General features: G+C 45.9%; 1 protein-coding gene across 1 annotated transcript in view; it reads left to right on the top strand.

Annotated features, from left to right (window-relative positions):
* Window positions 1–356: 356 nt before the first annotated feature.
* The window catches only part of PITPNC1 (phosphatidylinositol transfer protein cytoplasmic 1), a 119,275-nt gene continuing 99,730 nt past the window's right edge, over window positions 357–19,901 (top strand). The window contains exon 1 of the mRNA XM_066586174.1: window positions 357–488. Within this exon, the coding sequence (XP_066442271.1) occupies window positions 441–488 (48 nt within the window). The 5' untranslated portion in view covers window positions 357–440. The remainder of the gene's footprint in view (window positions 489–19,901) is intronic.

Consider the following 19,901-nt stretch of genomic DNA (forward strand, 5'->3'; position numbering starts at 1 on the left):
ATAAAGGATGGTACATAGGAGTGTAGTATTCTATATAGGACAGCATATGGAGGTATAGTATTATATATAGGACTGCACATATGTGTGCAGCATTGTATATAGGACTTCAGTATTGTATATAGGACTGCACATGGGGCTGCAGTGTAGCATACAAGGTGTGCAGCTTTCCTGCTCCGCAGCCCTGACACCTGCTGACCCCTAGCAGCATGCAGCAGATGAGTGGCGCCCCCTCCCCTCCAGGGCTGCAGCCCCCACTCCGTCTTGTGAGTGAGGATCTCCCATTGGCCTGCGCTGTGCATCCTTCCTCCGCTGATGTCACTGCACTCATGTAGGAACTGAGGAGCTGCATCATCCGCTGCTCGGGCTGCAGGCGGGGAGGATGCGTGCCCTGTGAGCCCCGGAGACCCCCGTCCCCCCCGAGCCGCCCCCCCGCTCTCAGGATGCTGCTGAAGGAGTACAGGATCTGCATGCCGCTCACCGTGGAGGAGGTAGGTGGGGGGCTCCTTAACCCTTCTGCTGCCCTGTAGTAACCCCTTCAGTGCCGGAGCCGAGGAAACGGAGGCTTAACCGCTTCATTGCTGCAGGGAATGCATTCCTCCAAGGTAACCCCTTCCCTGCCGGCCGCATTCCTCTACAGGGACAAGTTCAGTGCCGGGGTTCGGGAGCTTTATTGATGAGCTGATACTTTTAGCCCCTTCAGCCCCCCCATCCATGTGATAGGATGCGTGCCTGTGGTGTTGGGGGTCTTCTAGGAGCTTCCTGAGAAGTTGTGATCCTGGTGTCCAAGGGGGCCTGGGATACCATGGGGGAGTTGTGGCAATCTGTGGGCATTATGAGGAAGGGGCATCTGGAGATAGCCTGGGCATCAGAGGGGAGCTGGGGCGATCTGGGGGCTAAAGCATTATTGGGGGTGCCATGCACCATCTCTGTATAAGGGCTCGTGCGAACAGGCGTGAGTGCATTTCGGCTGCTTAAATGCACTGCGTATTTCACCCGCTCCGGTTTGTTTTTATACGTGTAAATGCACTGTATATTTGTGCACGCAAAAAAACGTGCAAAATCGCATCGACTTTTGTGCATAAATACGCAGGTTTCCTACGTGTTTCTGCACGCCCGTTGATTTTAAAGGGTTTTTTGGCACCAAAATAGAACATGTATTTTTTTCATGCATCGTGTAAAAAAATATGCTTAAGTGAACAGTGTGTATTACACGCGCTAAAACTGTGTGCATAATATGTGGCGCAAATATGCTGCCGTGAATGAGTCCTAACAAGTCCTGTAATCGCCTTTACCAATAACCCTTTCAGTGCTGAGTCGATGGGGAAGTAACCCTTTCCGCTCCTTCATTGTGATCTCTCAGGTACCATGCAGCGAAAATGTCATTGCAAGGAAAGAGGGGTTATAGGGGGTGATAAAGCATCACCAGTTTATAACTGATCTGCTGAGGTTTATACTTACCCCCCCCCCCCCCCCTCCCACCCCCCCCCCCCCCCCCTGACCCTCAGGAAGCCCCTCACTTTCCTGGAGCTTTCTGGGGGTCTAGAGGAGCTCTGGCTCTTCTGTATCTCCCGTGTTGTTACATTGTATCTCTTGTGTTGTTACATTCTTGGCTTCATCTTGTATCATTTTTCTGGCTGATTCAGTCATGCTTATTGTTGGTCTTGGCCACTGGATGGCGCTCTGCCTGCTCACACCTCACCCTATACGTATACTGTATCTTGTCACCGCAGCAGCTACAGGTCTATGATCATAGACACTGAACCCAGACACACTGTAATAGAATCTACCGAAATCATAATGAATGCAAGAGGGGCAGGAGGAGGTGCAGGAATTACTCTGTCCACAATACGGAATTATGTAGAATTTAATTAGCTCCACCTAAAGTCCACAACTGCCCTGATACATTGTTCAGCCACCCATGAGATCCACACACCTAAGGCAGATTCACACCAGTGGATTTACGCAGCGTATTACGTGGGCAAAGTTTGCATGCATCATACACAGTAAATGGAACCCATTGATTTCAATGGGTTCATCTGTATGAGCATATTTGTTCCTGCGAGGAGTGATTCTGTGAAAAAATACACGGCGTGACTTTATATTTGCACACCACAATAGCCAGTTGAAATCAAGAGGCTTTTGTAAATGTGCTTGAAGTACGCAGAAAACCTGCATATTCGCTGCGCATATATGCACAAAATAAATGTGATCTTGTGCTTATTTTTTTCTGTGCATAAAAGCGCACTGCATTAGCGCACACGGGAGTGAGTAATAGTGCACTTCAATCGTGCAAACATGCAGTGTTTGTGTACTGCTGAAGTGCAATTAAGCCCCTGTGAGTCCAGCCTTATACTACAGCTAACAGCTGTTCAATCTACTACTGCTGACAACCAGCCCCTATATCATGTCTGAGGGGTTGTCACAGCCCCCCCCCCTTATACTGACATCACTGGGTATAATATAATATAATTACACTGATCAGACATGACATCCACACACCTTATACTATAGTGACAGTATCTCATCTATTACTGACAACCAGCCCCTATATCATGTCTGAGGGGTTGTCACAGCCCCCCCCCCCCTTATACTGACATCACTGGGTATAATATAATATAATTACAGTGATCAGACATGACATCCACACACCTTATACTATAGTGACAGTATCCCATCTATTACTGACAACCAGCCCCTATATCATGTCTGAGGGGTTGTCACAGCCCCCCCCCCCCTTATACTGACATCACTGGGTATAATATAATTACACTGATCAGATATGACATCCACACACCTTATACTATAGTGACAGTATCCCATCTATTACTGACAACCAGCCCCCTATATCATGTCTGAGGGGTTGTCACAGCCCCCCTCCCTTATACTGACATCACTGGGTATAATATAATTACACTGATCAGACATGACATCCACACACCTTATACTATAGTGAGAGTATCCCATCTATTACTGACAACCAGACCCCTATATCATGTCTGAGGGGTTGTCACAGCCCCCCCCCCCTTATACTGACATCACTGGGTATAATATAATTACACTGATCAGATATGACATCCACACACCTTATACTATAGTGACAGTATCCCATCTATTACTGACAACCAGCCCCTATATCATGTCTGAGGGGTTGTCACAGCCCCCCCTCCTTATACTGACATTACTGAGTATAATATAATATAATTACACTGATCAGACATGACATCCACACACCTTATGCTATAGTGACAGTATCCCATCTATTACTACTGACAACCAGCCTCCTCATCCACACACCTTATACTATAATGACAGTATCCCATCTATTACTGACAACCAGCCCCTATATCATGTCTGAGGGGTTGTCACAGCCCCCCCCCCCCCTTATACTGACATCACTGGTATAATATAATATAATTACACTGATCAGACATGACATCCACACACCTTATACTATAATGACAGTATCCCATCTATTACTGACAACCAGCCCCTATATCATGTCTGAGGGGTTGTCACAGCCCCCCCCCCCCTTATACTGACATCACTGGTATAATATAATATAATTACACTGATCAGACATGACATCCACACACCTTATACTATAGTGACAGTATCCCATGTATTACTGACAACCAGCCCCTATATCATGTCTGAGGGGTTGTCACAGCCCCCCCCCTCCTTATACTGATATCACTGGGTATAATATAATTACACTGATCAGACATGACATCCACACACCTTATACTATAGTGACAGTATCCCATCTATTACTGAGAACCAGCCCCCTATATCATGTCTGAGGGGTTGTCACAGCCCCCCCCCCCCCTTATACTGACATCACTGGGTATAATATAATATAATTACACTGATCAGACATGACATCCACACACCTTATACTATAGTGACAGTATCCCATCTATTACTGACAACCAGCCCCCTATATCATGTATGAAGGGTTGTCACAGCCCCCCCCCCCCCCTTATACGGACATCACTGATATAATATAATTACACTGATCAGACATGACATCCACACACCTTATACTATAGTGACAGTATCCCATCTATTACTGACAACCAGCCCCTATATCATGTATGAAGGGTTGTCACAGCCCCCCCCCCCTTATACTGACATCACTGGGTATAATATAATTACACTGATCAGACATGACATCCACACACCTTATAGTATAGTGACAGTATCTCATCTATTACTGACAACCAGCCCCTATATCATGTCTGAGGGGTTGTCACAGCCCCCCCCCTTATACTGACATCACAGGGTATAATATAATATAATTACACTGATCAGACATGACATCCACACACCTTATACTATAGTGACAGTATCCCATCTATTACTGACAACCAGCCCCTATATCATGTCTGAGGGGTTGTCACAGCCCCCCCCCCCTTCCTTATACTGACATCACTGGGTATAATATAATATAATAACCCCTATCACATCTTGTATCCAAGCTAGAGGTCGTACAACAGGGTACTAGAGTCTCCATGCCTGCCTGTATCACATCTTGTATCTAAGCTAGAGATGGTACACCAGGGTACTAGAACCTCCATGCCCACCCATATCGGATCTTGTATCCAATCTAGTGGTAGTGCATTAGGGTACTAGAGTCTCCATGCCTGCCTGTATCACATCTTGTATCTAAGCTAGAGATGGTACAACAGGGTACTGGAACCTCCATGGTCACTCGTATCACATCTTGTATCCAAGCTAGAGGCAGTACAACAGGGTACTAGAGTCTCCATGCCTGCCCGTGTCACATCTTGTATCCAAGCTAGAGGTGGTACAACAGGGTACTAGACCTGGAATGCCGACCTGTATCACATCTTAAATCCAAGCTAGAGGCAGTACAACAGGGTACTGGAGTCTCCATGCCTGCCTGTATTGCATCTTGTATTCAAGTTAGAGGTGGTACAACAGGGTACTAGAACCTCCATGCCCACCTGTATTACATCTTGTATCCAAGCTAGAAGCGGTACAGCAGGGTACTGGAGTCTCCATGCCTGCCTATATCGCATCTTGTATCCAAGCTAGAAGCGGTACAGCAGGGTACTGGAGTCTCCATGCCAGCCTGTATCACATCTTGTATCCAAGCAAGAGGCGGTACAACAGGGTACTAGAGCCTCAATGCCTGTCCGTGTCACATCTTGCATCAAAGCTAAAGACGGTACAACAGGGTACTAGAGCCTCCATGCCCACCCTTATTGGATCTTGTATCCAATCTAAAGGTGGTGCAACAGGGTACTAGAGCCTCCATGCCTGCCTGTATCACATCTTGTATCCAAGCTAGAGGCGGTACAACAGGGTACTAGACCTGGCATGCCGACCTGTATCACATCTTGTATCCAAGCTAGAGGTGGTACAACAGGGTACTAGAGCCTCCATGCCTGCCCCTATCACATCTTGTATCCAAGCTAGAGGCGGTGCAACAGGGTACTAGGACCTCCATGCCTACCCATATCAGATCTTGTATCCAAGCTAGAGGTGATACAACAGAGTACTAGAACCTCCATGCCCACCCATATTGAATCTTGTATCCAATCTAGAGGTAGTGCAACAGGGTACTAGAGTCTCCATGCCTGCCTGACCTGGCATGCCAACCTGTATCACATCTTGTATCTAAGCTAGAGGTGGTACAACAGGGTACTAGAGTCTCCATGCCTGCATGTATCACATCTTGTATCCAAGCTAGAGGTGGAACTAGAACCTCCATGCCCACCCTATTACATCTTTTATCCAAGCTAGAAGCGGTACAGCAGAGTACTAGAGCCTCTATGCCCGCCCATGTCACATCTTGTATCCAAGCTAGAGGTGGTACAACAGGGTACTAGGACCTCCATGCCCACCCATATCACATCTTGTATTTAAGCTAGAAGCGATACAGCAGGGTACTAGAGCCTCCATGCCTGTCAGTGTCACATCTTGTATCCAAGCTAGAGGCGCTACAACAGGGTACTGGAGTCTCCATGCCTGCCTGCATCGCATCTTGTATCCAAGCTTGAGGTGGTACAACAGGGTACTAGAACCTCCATGCCCACCCGTATCACATCTTGTATTCAAGCTAGAAGCAGTACAGCAGGGTGCTAGAGCCTCTATGCCCGCCCATATCACATCTTGTATCCAAGCTAGAGGCGGTGCAACAGGGTACTAGAGCCTCTATGCCCGCCCGAATCATATCTTGTATCCAAGCTAGCGGTGGTCCAACAGGGTACTAGAGCCTCCATGCCCGCCCGTATCACATCTTGTATCCAAGCTAGAAGTGGTGCAACAGGGTACTAGGACCTCCATGCCCACCCATACACATCTTGTATCCAAGCTTGAGGTGGTACAGCAGGGTACTAGAACCTCCATGCCCACCCGTATCACATCTTGTATCCAAGCTGGAAGTGGTACAACAGGGTACTAGAGCCTCCATGCCCGCCTGCATCACATCTTGTATCCAAGCTAGAGGTGGTACAACAGGGTACTAGAGCCTCCATGCCCGCCCGCATCACAGCTTGTATCCAAGCTAGAGGCGGTACAACAGGGTACTAGAGCCTCCATGCCCGCCCACATCAAATCTTGTATCCAAGCTGGAGGTGGTCCAACAGGGTACTAGAGCCTCCATGCCCGCCCACATCAAATCTTGTATCCAAGCTGGAGGTGGTCCAACAGGGTACTAGAGCCTCCATGCCCGCCCGCATCACAGCTTGTATCCTAGCTAGAGGCGGTACAACAGGGTACTAGAGCCTCCATGCCCGCCCACATCAAATCTTGTATCCAAGCTGGAGGTGGTCCAACAGGGTACTAGAGCCTCCATGCCCGCCCGCATCACATCTTGTATCCCAGCTAGAAGTGGTCCAACAGGGTACTAGAGCCTCCCTACAAGGATCAGTTCTCCACAATAAATGCTCCTTTCGCTCTGATACTGTAATCACTGACTATGTTACTGTCACAGTTTCATCCTTCCCACAACCGGTATCTGTATTCTGGTCCCGTCTTCTGCTTTTCGGAAAGACATATATTTTGTGAACTAACTCAGTTTATTAGTAGCTGCTGATATCTGCGCTCGACTCCGGAGAAGCGTCTCGTACTGTGACACATTGTTCTCTCAAGGTTCCTTTATATATGGCGATTATCGCCCAAATAATTCCTGGAAACAGCAGTTTCAAGTGATGGTTATCCCGTAAACGCGCGGCCACTGACAAGGCATTGAGCGATTCTCCAAGTCGCTTGGTTTTTAGCTTACCTTAAAAATGAGCGCCTGTCGGCTTGGGTGAACAGGCAGTCGCTCATTGCTGAAGTACTGCCTGATTGCTGAGAATGGAGACGGCGGCTGGAAGAGATCTTTGGCGCGCCATGCCTCCATTCTCTGTGTGAAGGGACAGGACAGATAGTCGTCCTACGTAAGCGTAGCTTCAGCTTATTTTGCACCTTGACAGGCATTTAAAGGTACAGTAGAGTTCTAGTGTTTATTGTCCGTTTGCTCTGTAGCTGAATGCAGTCTCTTTGTCCCCCACTATCAGCCATTGCAGGTTGGAGAGAGACTAATAGGGTCTTACCAGCATAACAAGTTTTCCCCTGTCCACAGGATCAGGTGTGAGTAAATGCGTTTTTTTCTTGCACATTTGTGCGTACAAAATACCCGCAGCCACGGTCCCGTACATTGTAATCAGCCTAATTAGTTTTATATGTACAATTGTGCAGGTAAATAGAAAACGCTACTTTTGCGTGCCAAAATACGTGCTTGTGAACTAACCCATTGAAATCACTGGGTTCTACTCACTGCGCATTGCGTACATAGATATACGCGCAATTGCGGTTGTGTGAATCCGGACTAAGGGCGACTTCACATGGGCGTATGTCCAAGTGCACTCCGCTCAGTGCAACATATTTGCCCTAAGAATAAGAATTATTTTTGCTCGCATATTGGCGTATTTTACAGTTTTTTTGAGGTCACAAGGTATGTTTTTTTGTGCATGGGACACAACCATGCCCCGATCATATTGGCGTATTTTACAGATTTTTGAGGTCACAAGGCATGTTTTTTTGTGCATGGGACACAACCATGCCCCGATTTAAATAGCTATTTAGCCTAATGAGTTCCAGGTATGTTGTTCTTCCATTGGAATTGCGAAGCATATTGCACATTGCCTGGCTTATTGTACACACCCTATAGACTTCTATGGGGACATTTGGTGCGCAAATGCACACAAAAGCAGAGCATGCTGCTTTATTTTTCCGCACATGCAAAAAAAGGAAATATGAACAGACCAATTGATATCAATGGGGTTTATTCTCTGCGTTTTGCGCATACATATACGCTTGTGACACTGCGTTACGTCTTGAGTTGAATCTGATAATGCCTGTATGATGTTGCAGCCTTGTCACATCTGAAGAAATAAGGGTTAACGCCATTCATATAACAAGGGCCGCTAATTACTGCTTATGTTCTGTGAGTGCTGCGCCCAGCTTGGTGCAGGGGCGGTGGGGGCGTCTACGTGCGGCACTGCAACTGAATGAAAAAATGCACCAGGGTTCGCCGCCTCATTCAGCTGTTCTGGAATGTCAGGCAGAAAATATACGAACAAACCATTCACAAAATGATCCAGGCGGAGGACATCATCATGTCTAGAGCAGAAATCGTGACATCTTAACCCTTCATATTAGGAATGTCTGCTCTATGTGTGGGATATTTCAGAATGATATACAGTACTGCTTACCTCTCTTTTTCTGTATGTATGAATGTATGCATAGGACTATATACTGGTCTTCTGTATGTATAGTATCACTTACTGCACTATTTCCATATGTATCGATGGAGGCACAGTACTATATACTGTTCTGCTGTATGTATAGTACCACTTACTGCACTATTTCCATACGTATTGATGGAGGCACATTACTATATACTGGTCTTCTGTATGTATAGTACCTCTTACTGCACTATTTCCGTACGTATCGATGGAGGCACAGGACTATATACTGGTCTTCTGTATGTATAGTACCACTTACTGCACTATTTGCATACGTATTGATGGAGGCACAGGACTATATATATACTGGTCTGCTGTATGTATACTACCACTTACTGCCCTATTTCTGTATGTATCGATGGATGCACAGGACTATATAGTAGCCTTCTGTATGTATAGTAGCACTTACTGCACTATTTCTGCATGTATCGATGGATGCACAGGACTATATACTAGCCTTCTGTGTGTATACTACCACTTACTGCACTATTTCCGTATGTGTGCATGGATACACAGGACTATTTACTGGTCTTCTGTATGTATACTACCACTTACTGCACTAATTCCGTATGTGTGCATGGATACACAGGACTATTTACTGGTCTTCTGTATGTATACTACCACTTACTGCACTATTTCCTTTTTCATCAATGGAGGCACAGGACTATATACTAGCCTTCTGTATGCATAGTACCACTTACTGCACTATTTCCATGTGTGTGCATGGATGCACAGGACTATATACTGGTCTTCTGTTTGTATAGTACTACTTACTGCACTTTTGTATACATGGAGAGATATACAACTACCATGTACTCGACTAGATGTACAGTACTGTATTCTCTTCTATATGTATGCACAGAACCACTTGCTACCCTTCTATATGTATGGATACACAGTGCCACTTACTGTTCTTCTATACAGTACCACATTGCTCCTTCTCTGTATGTATGGACGAATGCGATGCACAGTACCACCTACTGATGTTTTAGTAGATGCAATGCACTATATTCATAGAACTACTCTTCTTCTGTATGTATTGATGGATGCACAGGGCTACTTGCTGTTCTACTTTATATATGGCCATGCATCTACGCAGCAGCAGGAACTAGTGGTAACCTTGCACAGAAGGAACTAGTGATATCTTAGCACAGGATCGAGGTCAGGAGCATTAATTTCCAGCAAGATTGCGGTCAGTAGCAGTAACTTCCTGCAGGATTGAGTAAAAAGCAGTAACTTCCTGTAGCATTGAGATCAGGAGCTGTAACCTCTGCAGGATTGGAGTCTGGAGTGGTAGCCCTCTGCAGGTTTGGGGTTTGTATCAGTGACTCTTTGCATGGTTGGGTTGAGGAGCGTAAAGAGTTCTTGCACGATCAGGGTCAGGAGCATTAAGTTTCTGCAGGATAGAGATAGGGAGCAGTAACCTTCTTTCAGGATCAGTGACTTTCCACAGGATGTAAATAAGGAGAAGTAATATTCTGCAGGAGCGGTAACATCCTGCAGGGTAGAGGTCAGGAAAATTTACTTCATGTAGGATCAAGGTCAGGAATGGTGGCCTTCTGCAGGATGGGTCAGGAGCACTACCTTCCTCTGGGATTGGTTTCAGGAGCAGTACTTTTCTGCAGGATTAAGGTCAAGAGCAATTGCTTTCTGTAGGATCACAGTCAGAAGCATTAACTTCCTGCAGTATTGCAATGAGGATCAGTAATTTTTTGTAAGGTTAGGGTCAGCAGGAGCAAGTTCCTGCAGAATTGGGGTGAGGTGTAGTAAGTTCCTGCAGGATAGCGGTCAGGAACTATAACTTCCTGATCAATTGGGATCAGGGGCAGCAACTTTCTGCTGGATTGGGATCGAGAGTGGTAACTTCCTTCTGGTTCAAAGTCAAGAGCAGTTAGTTCCTGGAAGATTCAGGTCAGGACTGGGTTCAGAAGCAATCATTTCTAGCAGGATTATGTTCAAGAGCAGCAGCTTTCTGCACGATCAGCTTTAAAATCAGTAGTTTCCTGCAGGATCATGGTCAGGAACAGTTACTTCCTTCAGGATCAGGGTAGGAACCAGTAACTTCCTACAACATTGAGGTCAACAGTTGTGATTTCCTTCCGGATTGGAGTTATGAGCAGTAATGTCCTGTAAGATCAGGTTAGCAGCAGTGACTTCCTGCAGCATGTGGGTCAGAAGTATTAGCTTCCTGCAGAAGGTATGTCAAGAATAGCAACTTTTTGTGGAATTGGTGTGCGGAACAGTAATGTCCTACAGCATCAATAATAGAAAGAAAAACGTAATGCAGGATCGGTGTGTGGAGCAATGACTGCTGCAGCATCCGGATCGGCAGTGGCAACTTCCTGCTGAGTTATGGTCAAGAGCGGTAACTTTTTGCAGGAATGAAATTAGGAGTGATAACTTACTGGAGGATCAGGGTCAGGAGCTGTAACTTCCTGCAGGATCGCGGTCGGGAGCTGTAACGTCCTGCAGGATCAGGGTCGGGAGCTGTAACGTCCTGCAGGATCAGGGTCGGGAGCTGTAACTTCCTGCAGGATCAGGGTCGGGAGCTGTAACTTCCTGCAGGATCAGGGTCGGGAGCTGTAACTTCCTGCAGGATCGGGGTCGGGAGCTGTAACTTCCTGCAGGATCGGGGTCGGGAGCTGTAACTTCCTGCAGGATCGGGGTCGGGAGCTGTAACTTCCTGCAGGATCGGGGTCGGGAGCTGTAACTTCCTGCAGGATCGGGGTCGGGAGCTGTAACTTCCTGCAGGATCGGGGTCGGGAGCTGTAACTTCCTGCAGGATCGGGGTCGGGAGCTGTAACTTCCTGCAGGATCGGGGTCGGGAGCTGTAACTTCCTGCAGGATCAGGGTCGGGAGCTGTAACTTCCTGCAGGATCGGGGTCGGGAGCTGTAACTTCCTGCAGGATCAGGGTCGGGAGCTGTAACTTCCTGCAGGATCAGGGTCGGGAGCTGTAACTTCCTGCAGGATCAGGGTCGGGAGCTGTAACTTCCTGCAGGATCAGGGTCGGGAGCTGTAACTTCCTGCAGGATCAGGGTCGGGAGCTGTAACTTCCTGCAGGATCAGGGTCGGGAGCTGTAACTTCCTGCAGGATCAGGGTCGGGAGCTGTTACTTCCTGCAGGATCAGGGTCGGGAGCTGTAACGTCCTGCAGGATCAGGGTCGGGAGCTGTTACTTCCTGCTTGATCAGGGTCGGGAGCTGTTTCTTCCTGCAGGATCAGGGTCGGGAGCTGTTACTTCCTGCAGGATCAGGGTCGGGAGCTGTTACTTCCTGCAGGATTGGGAGCTGTAACGTCCTGCAGGATCAGGGTCGGGAGCTGTTACGTCCTGGAGGATCAGGGTCAGGAGCTGTTTCTTCCTGCAGGATCAGGGTCGGGAGCTGTTACTTCCTGCAGGATCGGGAGCTGTAACGTCCTGCAGGATCAGGGTCGGGAGCTGTTACTTCCTGCAGGATCAGGGTGGGGAGCTGTTACTTCCTGCAGGATCAGGGTGGGGAGCTGTTACTTCCTGCAGGATCAGGGTCGGGAGCTGTTACTTCCTGGAGGATCAGGGTCAGGAGCTGTTACTTCCTGGAGGATCAGGGTCAGGAGCTGTTTCTTCCTGCAGGATCAGGGTCGGGAGCTGTTACTTCCTGCAGGATCAGGGTCGGGAGCTGTTACTTCCTGCAGGATCGGGAGCTGTAACGTCCTGCAGGATCAGGGTCGGGAGCTGTTACTTCCTGCAGGATCAGGGTGGGGAGCTGTTACTTCCTGCTGGATCAGGGTGGGGAGCTGTTACTTCCTGCAGGATCCGGGTCGGGAGCTGTTACTTCCTGGAGGATCAGGGTCAGGAGCTGTTACTTCCTGGAGGATCAGGGTCAGGAGCTGTTACTTCCTGGAGGATCAGGGTCAGGAGCTGTAACTTCCTGGAGGATCAGGGTCAGGAGCTGTAACTTCCTGCAGGATCAGGATCAGGAGCTGTTACGTCCTGGAGGATCAGGGTCAGGAGCTGTAACTTCCTGCTTCATCAGGGTCGGGAGCTGTTACTTCCTGCTTAATCAGGGTCGGGAGCTGTTACTTCCTGCAGGATCAGGGTCGGGAGCTGTTACTTCCTGCAGGATCAGGGTCGGGAGCTGTTACTTCCTGGAGGATCAGGGTCAGGAGCTGTAACTTCCTGCAGGATCAGGATCAGGAGCTGTAACTTCCTGGACTGTTTGGGACATTTAAAAGGCCGCACACTATTTCATGCACTTGTCAGTTTGGTATAATGAGGCGATACATTTGTTGGTGTCAGCCGTTTCTGTTATTTGTGCTATCTTGTGATAAAGCGTGAGCCTCTGTATGGCCCTTCTACAATTGTGCTGTGCAGACGGATTTCCTTCAGCGTGCTCCACCGTGTCATCTATGCAGCAGTTGGTGCAATGATTAATGTGAATGACTGACATGACAGGAGATCTCATTGTATCTTAGAGCGCTCAACCCCCCCCCCCCCCCTCTTCTTGTTTGTCTCGTCATCCCATGACATGTCCTTAATGTGGTGTTCCGCGGGGGCCACATTGGAGCATCTATAAGGAAACCTGCAATCACTATGCCATGCCCTCCACCTATGACAAACCTCTTTTGACAGCAAGAGACAGATTCTCGCCTGGAGGTCCCCAAATCAGCGCAGAACAGGAGAATTAAACTAATAGTACAAAGCAGCCAAGTCTGCAAATAACTGACAGCTAGGAATAGAGGAGTTGTACTGAGTCAGGTGAATATGTAAAGAACAGCAGAATATGTACTGCACAATATATGTATATACAGAAAGAGAGAAGTAGCAATATTGTAGTATGTGTATATACAGAATTAGAAAAGTATTAGTGTATTACACAAATAGAATAAGGCTGGGTTCACACAGGATGGATTTCCAGCAGAATTCACGCGGAATGGTCGCACTGAAAATCTGCGAAAATTACGCTGGAAAACCGTAACCGCAGGTTTTGGAGCAGCTTCGCCACCTTCATTTACGCTGTGGCCATCTCTCCCCATAGAGAGGAGAGAGGCCACTGCGGAAAAAAAAATTGAGATGCTGCGTCTTTAATTTCCACTCCGCAAGGCCGTTTTCACACGGTTTTGCCGCAACGGATTGTCCGCATTTTTGCAAAATCTCGTCCACTTTGCTGGCTAATCCCAGGATTAGGAGGCGCGTACGGAATTTCCGTGTGGACAATCTGCATGGAAATTCTGCAGCAAAAGTGTCCCGTGTGAACCCAGCCTAAGTGATACAGAAGAGCGCAGTGTGCACACATACTCAAATATTGAGAATTACACTCAGTCTAAAGGACAAGAGTAGTGGTACTGTGTAGTGTCCATATATACAGAATAAGAGAATATACTGAGAATTACACCAGCATACAGGACAAGAGAAGTGGTACTGTGCAGTGTCCATATATACAGAATAAGGGAATATACTGAGAATTACACCCCGCATACAGAACAAGAGAAGTGGTACTGTGTAGTATCCATATATACAGAATAAGGAAATATACTGAGAATTACACCAGCATACAGGACAAGAGAAGTGGTACTGTGTAGTGTCCATATATACAGAATAAGAGAATATACTGAGAATTACACCCAGCATACAGGACAAGAGAAGTGGTAGTGTGTAGTGTCCATATATACAGGATAAGAGAATATACTGAGAATTACACCCAACATACAGGACAAGAGAAGTGTTACTGTGTAGTGTCCATATATATATAGAATAAGGGAATATACTGAGAATTACACCCCGCATACAGAACAAGAGAAGTGGTACTGTGTAGTGTCCATATATACAGAATAAGGAAATATACTGAGAATTACACCAGCATGCAGGACAAGAGAAGTGGTACTGTGTAGTGTCCATTTATACAGAATAAGAGAATATACGAAGAATTAATCCAGCATACGGGACAAGAGAAGTGGTACTATGTAGTGTCCATGTATACAGAATAAGGGAATATACTGAGAATTACACCCAGCATACAGGACAAGAGATGTGGTACTGTGTAGTATCCATATATACAGAATAAGAGAATATACTGAGAATTATACCAGCATACAGGACAAGAGAAGTGGGACTGTGTAGTGTCCATATATACAGAATAAGGGAATATACTGAGAATTACACCCAGCATACAGGACAAGAGAAGTGGTGGTGTGTAGTGTCCACATATACAGGATAAGGGAATATACTGAGAATTACACCAGCATACAGGACAGGAGAAGTGGTGGTGTGTAGTGTCCATATATACAGAATAAGGGAATATACTGAGAATTACACCCATCATACAGGACAGGAGAAGGGATACTGTGTAGTGTCCATATATACAGAATAAGGGAATATACTGAGAATTACACCAGTATACAGGATAAGAGAAGTGGTACTGTGTAGTGTCCATATATACAGAATAAGGGAATTTACTGAGAATTACACCCAGTATACAGGACAAGAGAATTGAGAATTACACTCAGTCTAAAGGACAAGAGTAGTGGTACTGTGTAGTGTCCAAATATACAGGATAAGGGAATATACTGAGAATTACACCAGCATACAGGAGAGGAGAATTGGTACTGTGTAGTGTCCATATATACAGAATAAGAGAATATACTGAGAATTACACCCAGCATAAAGGACAAGAGAAGTGGTACTGTGTAGTGTCCATATGTACAGAATAAGGGAATATACTGAGAATTACACCCAGCATACAGGATAATAGAAGTGGTACTGTGTAGTGTTCATATATACAGAATAAGGGAATATACTGAGAATTACACCCAGCATACAACTCAAGAGAAGTGGTACTGTGTAGTGTCCATATATACAGAATAAGAGAATATACTGAGAATTACACCCAGCATACAGGACAGGAGAAGTAGTACTGTGTAGTGTCCATATATACAGAATAAGGGAATATACGGAGAATTACACCAGCATGTAGGACAAGAGAAGTCGTACTGAGTAGTGTCCATATATACAGAATAAGGGAATATACTGAGAATTACACCCAGCATAAAGGACAAGAGAAGTGGTACTGTGTAGTTTCCAAATATATAGGAGAAGGGAATATACTGAGAATTACACCAGCATACAGGACAAGAGAAGCGGTACTGTGTATTGTCCATATACACAGAATAAGGGAATATACTGAGAATTACACCAGCATATAGGACAAGAGAAGTCGTACTGTGTATTGTCCATATATACAGAATAAGGGAATATACTGAGAATTACACCCAGCATACAGCTCAAGAGAAGTGGTACTGTGTAGTGTCCATATATACAGAGTAAGGGAATATACTGAGAATTACACCAGCATACAGGACAAGAGAAGTGGTACTGTATAGTGTCCCTATATACAGAATTAAGGAATACACTGAGAATTACACCAGCATACAGGACAAGAGAAGTGGTACTGTGTAGTGTCCATATATACAGAATAAGGGAATATACTGAGAATTACACCCAGCATACAGCTCAAGAGAAGTGGTACTGTGTAGTTTCCAAATATATAGGATAAGGGAATATACTGAGAATTACACCAGCATACAGGACAAGAGAAGTGGTACTGTGTAGTGTCCATATAGACAGAATAAGGGAATATACTGAGAATTACACCAGCATACAGGACAAGAGAAGTGGTACTGTGTAGTGTCCATATATACAGAATAAGGGAATATACTGAGAATTACACCCAGCATACAGGACAGGAGAAGTAGTACTGTGTAGTGTCCATATATACAGAATAAGGGAATATACTGAGAATTACACTGAGCATACAGGACAAGAGAAGTGGGACTGTGTAGTGTCCATATATACAGAATAAGGGAATATACTGAGCATTACACTAGCATACAGGACAAGAGAAGTGGGACTGTGTAGTGTCCATATATACAGAATAAGAGAATATACTGAGAATTACACCAGCATACAGGACAAGAGAAGTGGTACTGTGTAGTGTCCATATATACAGAATAAGGAAATATACTGAGAATTACACCCAGCATACAGCTCAAGAGAAGTGGTACTGTGTAGTGTCCATATATATAGAATAAGGGAATATACTGAGAATTACACCCAGCATACAGGACAGGAGAAGTAGTACTGTGTAGTGTCCATATATACAGAATAAGGAAATATATTGAGAATTACACCCAGTATACAGGACAGGAGAAGTGGTACTGTGTAGTGTCCAAATATACAGGATAAGGGAATATACTGAGAATTACACCAGCATACAGGAGAGGAGAAGTGGTACTGTGTAGTGTCCATATATACAGAATAAGAGAATATACTGAGAATTACACCCAGCATAAAGGACAAGAGAAGTGGTACTGTGTAGTGTCCATATATACAGAATAAGGGAATATACTGAGAATTACACCCAACATACAGGACAAGAGAAGTGGTACTGTGCAGTGTCCATATAGACAGAATAAGGGAATATACTGAGAATTACACCCAACATACAGGACAAGAGAAGTGGTACTGTGCAGTGTCCATATAGACAGAATAAGGGAATATACTGAGAATTACACCCAACATACAGGACAAGAGAAGTGGTACTGTGTAGTGTCCATATAGATAGAATAAGGGAATATACTGAGAATTACTCCCAGCATACAGGATAAGAGAAGTAGTACAGTGTAGTGTCTGTATATACAGAATAAGGGAATATACTGAGAATTACACTCAGCATACAGGACAAGAAAAGTGGTACTCTGTAGTCTCCATATATACAGAATAAGGGAATATACTGAGAATTACACCAGCATACAGGACAAGAGAAGTGGTACTGTGTAGTGTCCATATATACAGGATAAGGGAATATACTGAGAATTACACCCAGCATACAGGACAAGGGAAGTGGTACTGTGTAGTGTCCATATATACAGGATAAGGGAATATACTGAGAATTACACCCAGCATAGAGGACAACAGAAGTTCTGTGCAATATTCTAACTGTAAGATGTTACTTAGTTTTTGTAACTTTTACTATGCAGTCATAGCAGTTGCTGTAGAAATTCACAGGAGGCAGTTGAGTATTGGCCTTCCTTGCAGATATTTTAGATTCCTTCCTCTCGTGTTTGGGATGAGTTTCCTGAGTATTTTCTGGTAATTAATCCTCTGTTGACGTCTTGCATGTTCGAAATCGTTTCACAATACAGAGTCACAGGACTGCGTTCACCAGTGTACAGAAAGAGGAAGCCACCGCCCAACAGCAAAAGTAACCCTTTTAATGACTTGTAGATGGAAGTATAACCTGCTGTTCACAAATAACTTTCATTTCCTTTGACTGGGGTGAATACCATCACAGGCATCTTGTAACCAGCAGACCAAAATTTACTCTATAGCTTTAAGAAATTCATCCACAGTTCCCATACAGTGATATCTCACAGGCTATATAATAATCATCCAAAACCTCCTGATTCATGAATAGAATTTCAGAGCAGCAGTGTAGACTGACATATAGATATGTAAAGCAGTAGTAGAGCTACATTTATACATAAGTGAGACCAAAAAACTGCTAGTTTAGCACAGTGGTAGGAAACCACATTTGCTGTAGGATCTGTGAGCTTACACCTGCACAGTACAGTCCGCAAGTGATCACATTAGAGATGAGCGAACGTACTCGTCCGAGCTTGATACTCGTTCGAGTATTAGCGTGTTCGAGATGCTCGTTACTCATGACGAGTACCACGCGATGTTCGAGTTACTTTCACTTTCATCTCTGAGACGTTAGCGTGCTTTTCTGGCCAATAGAAAGACAGGGAAGGCATTACAACTTCACCCTGCGACGTTCAAGCCCTATACCACCCCCCTGCAGTGAGTGGCTGGCGAGATCAGGTGTCACCCGAGTATATAAATCGGCCCCTCCCGCGGCTCGCCACAGATGCGTTCTGACAGAGATCAGGGACAGTGCTGCTGGTGCCGGAGTTGCTATAGGGAGAGTGTTAGGAGTTATTTTAGGCTTCAAGAACCCCAACGGTCCTTCTTAGGGCCACATCTAACCGTGTGCAGTAGTGTGGAGGCTGCTTTTTGCAGTGTTGCACTTTTTTTTTTTTTGTATATCGGCCGTGCAGAGCATTGCGCCCTGCAGTAATTATACATAGTCCAGGGCCAGTACTGGTGGTGAGGCAGGGACAGAAGACATATTTATTGAATATAGGCAGTGGGCCTTTCCAAAAACATTTGGGAAAAAAAATCTATTTGCGCTGCCTGTGACTGTCCTCAGTGTACTGGGTCTGTGCTGGGGGTAGTTGTCCTCCTAATTCATACGCAGCCAGCTAAGTGTTACAGCAGGCTTGCGCAAAATTATTTCCTGGCTCTGTGTTGGCTGTTACATCACCGCTGTATTTCAGTCCACAGTGCAACAGTCTGCAGTTATTTTACATACCCCAGGGCCAGTAGTGGTGAGGCAGGGACAGAAGACATATACAGTGTATATAGGCAGTGGGCCTTTCCAAAAACATTTGGGAAAAAAAATCTATTTGGGCTGCCTGTGACTGTCCTCAGTGTACTGGGTCTGTGCTGGGGGTAGTTGTCCTCCTAATTCATACGCAGCCAGCTAACTGTTACAGCAGGCTTGCGCAAAATTATTTCCTGGCGTTCCGTAAGCGAAGTCAGCCTCCAACCACAGGCCAATAAGTGGCACATTTAATTACAGCGTTCTGTTTCTGCATTAATGGTAATACAGCATGCTGAGGGGTAGGGGTAGGCCTAGAGGACGTGGACGCGGGCGAGGACGCAGAGGCCCAAGTCAGGGTGTGGGCACAGGCCGAGCTCCTGATCCAGGTGTATCGCAGCAGACTGCTGCGGGATTAGGAGAGAGGCACGTTTCTGGCGCCCCCACATTTATCTCACAATTAATGGGTCCACGCGGTAGACCTTTATTAGAAAATGAGCAGTGTGAGCAGGTCCTGTCGTGGATGGCAGAAAGTGCATCCAGCAATCTATCGAACACCCAGAGTTCTGCGCCGTCCACTGCTGCAACTCTGAATCCTCTGGCTGCTGCTCCTCCTTCCTCCCAGCCTCCTCACTCCATTAAAATGACACATTCTGAGGAGCAGGCAGACTCCCAGGAACTGTTCCCGGGCCCCTGCCCAGAATGGGCAGCAAGGGTTCCGAATCCTCTC

This window comes from Eleutherodactylus coqui, chromosome 13 (genome assembly GCF_035609145.1).
Source record: "Eleutherodactylus coqui strain aEleCoq1 chromosome 13, aEleCoq1.hap1, whole genome shotgun sequence".
In the NCBI taxonomy this organism is placed as follows: domain Eukaryota; kingdom Metazoa; phylum Chordata; class Amphibia; order Anura; family Eleutherodactylidae; genus Eleutherodactylus; species Eleutherodactylus coqui.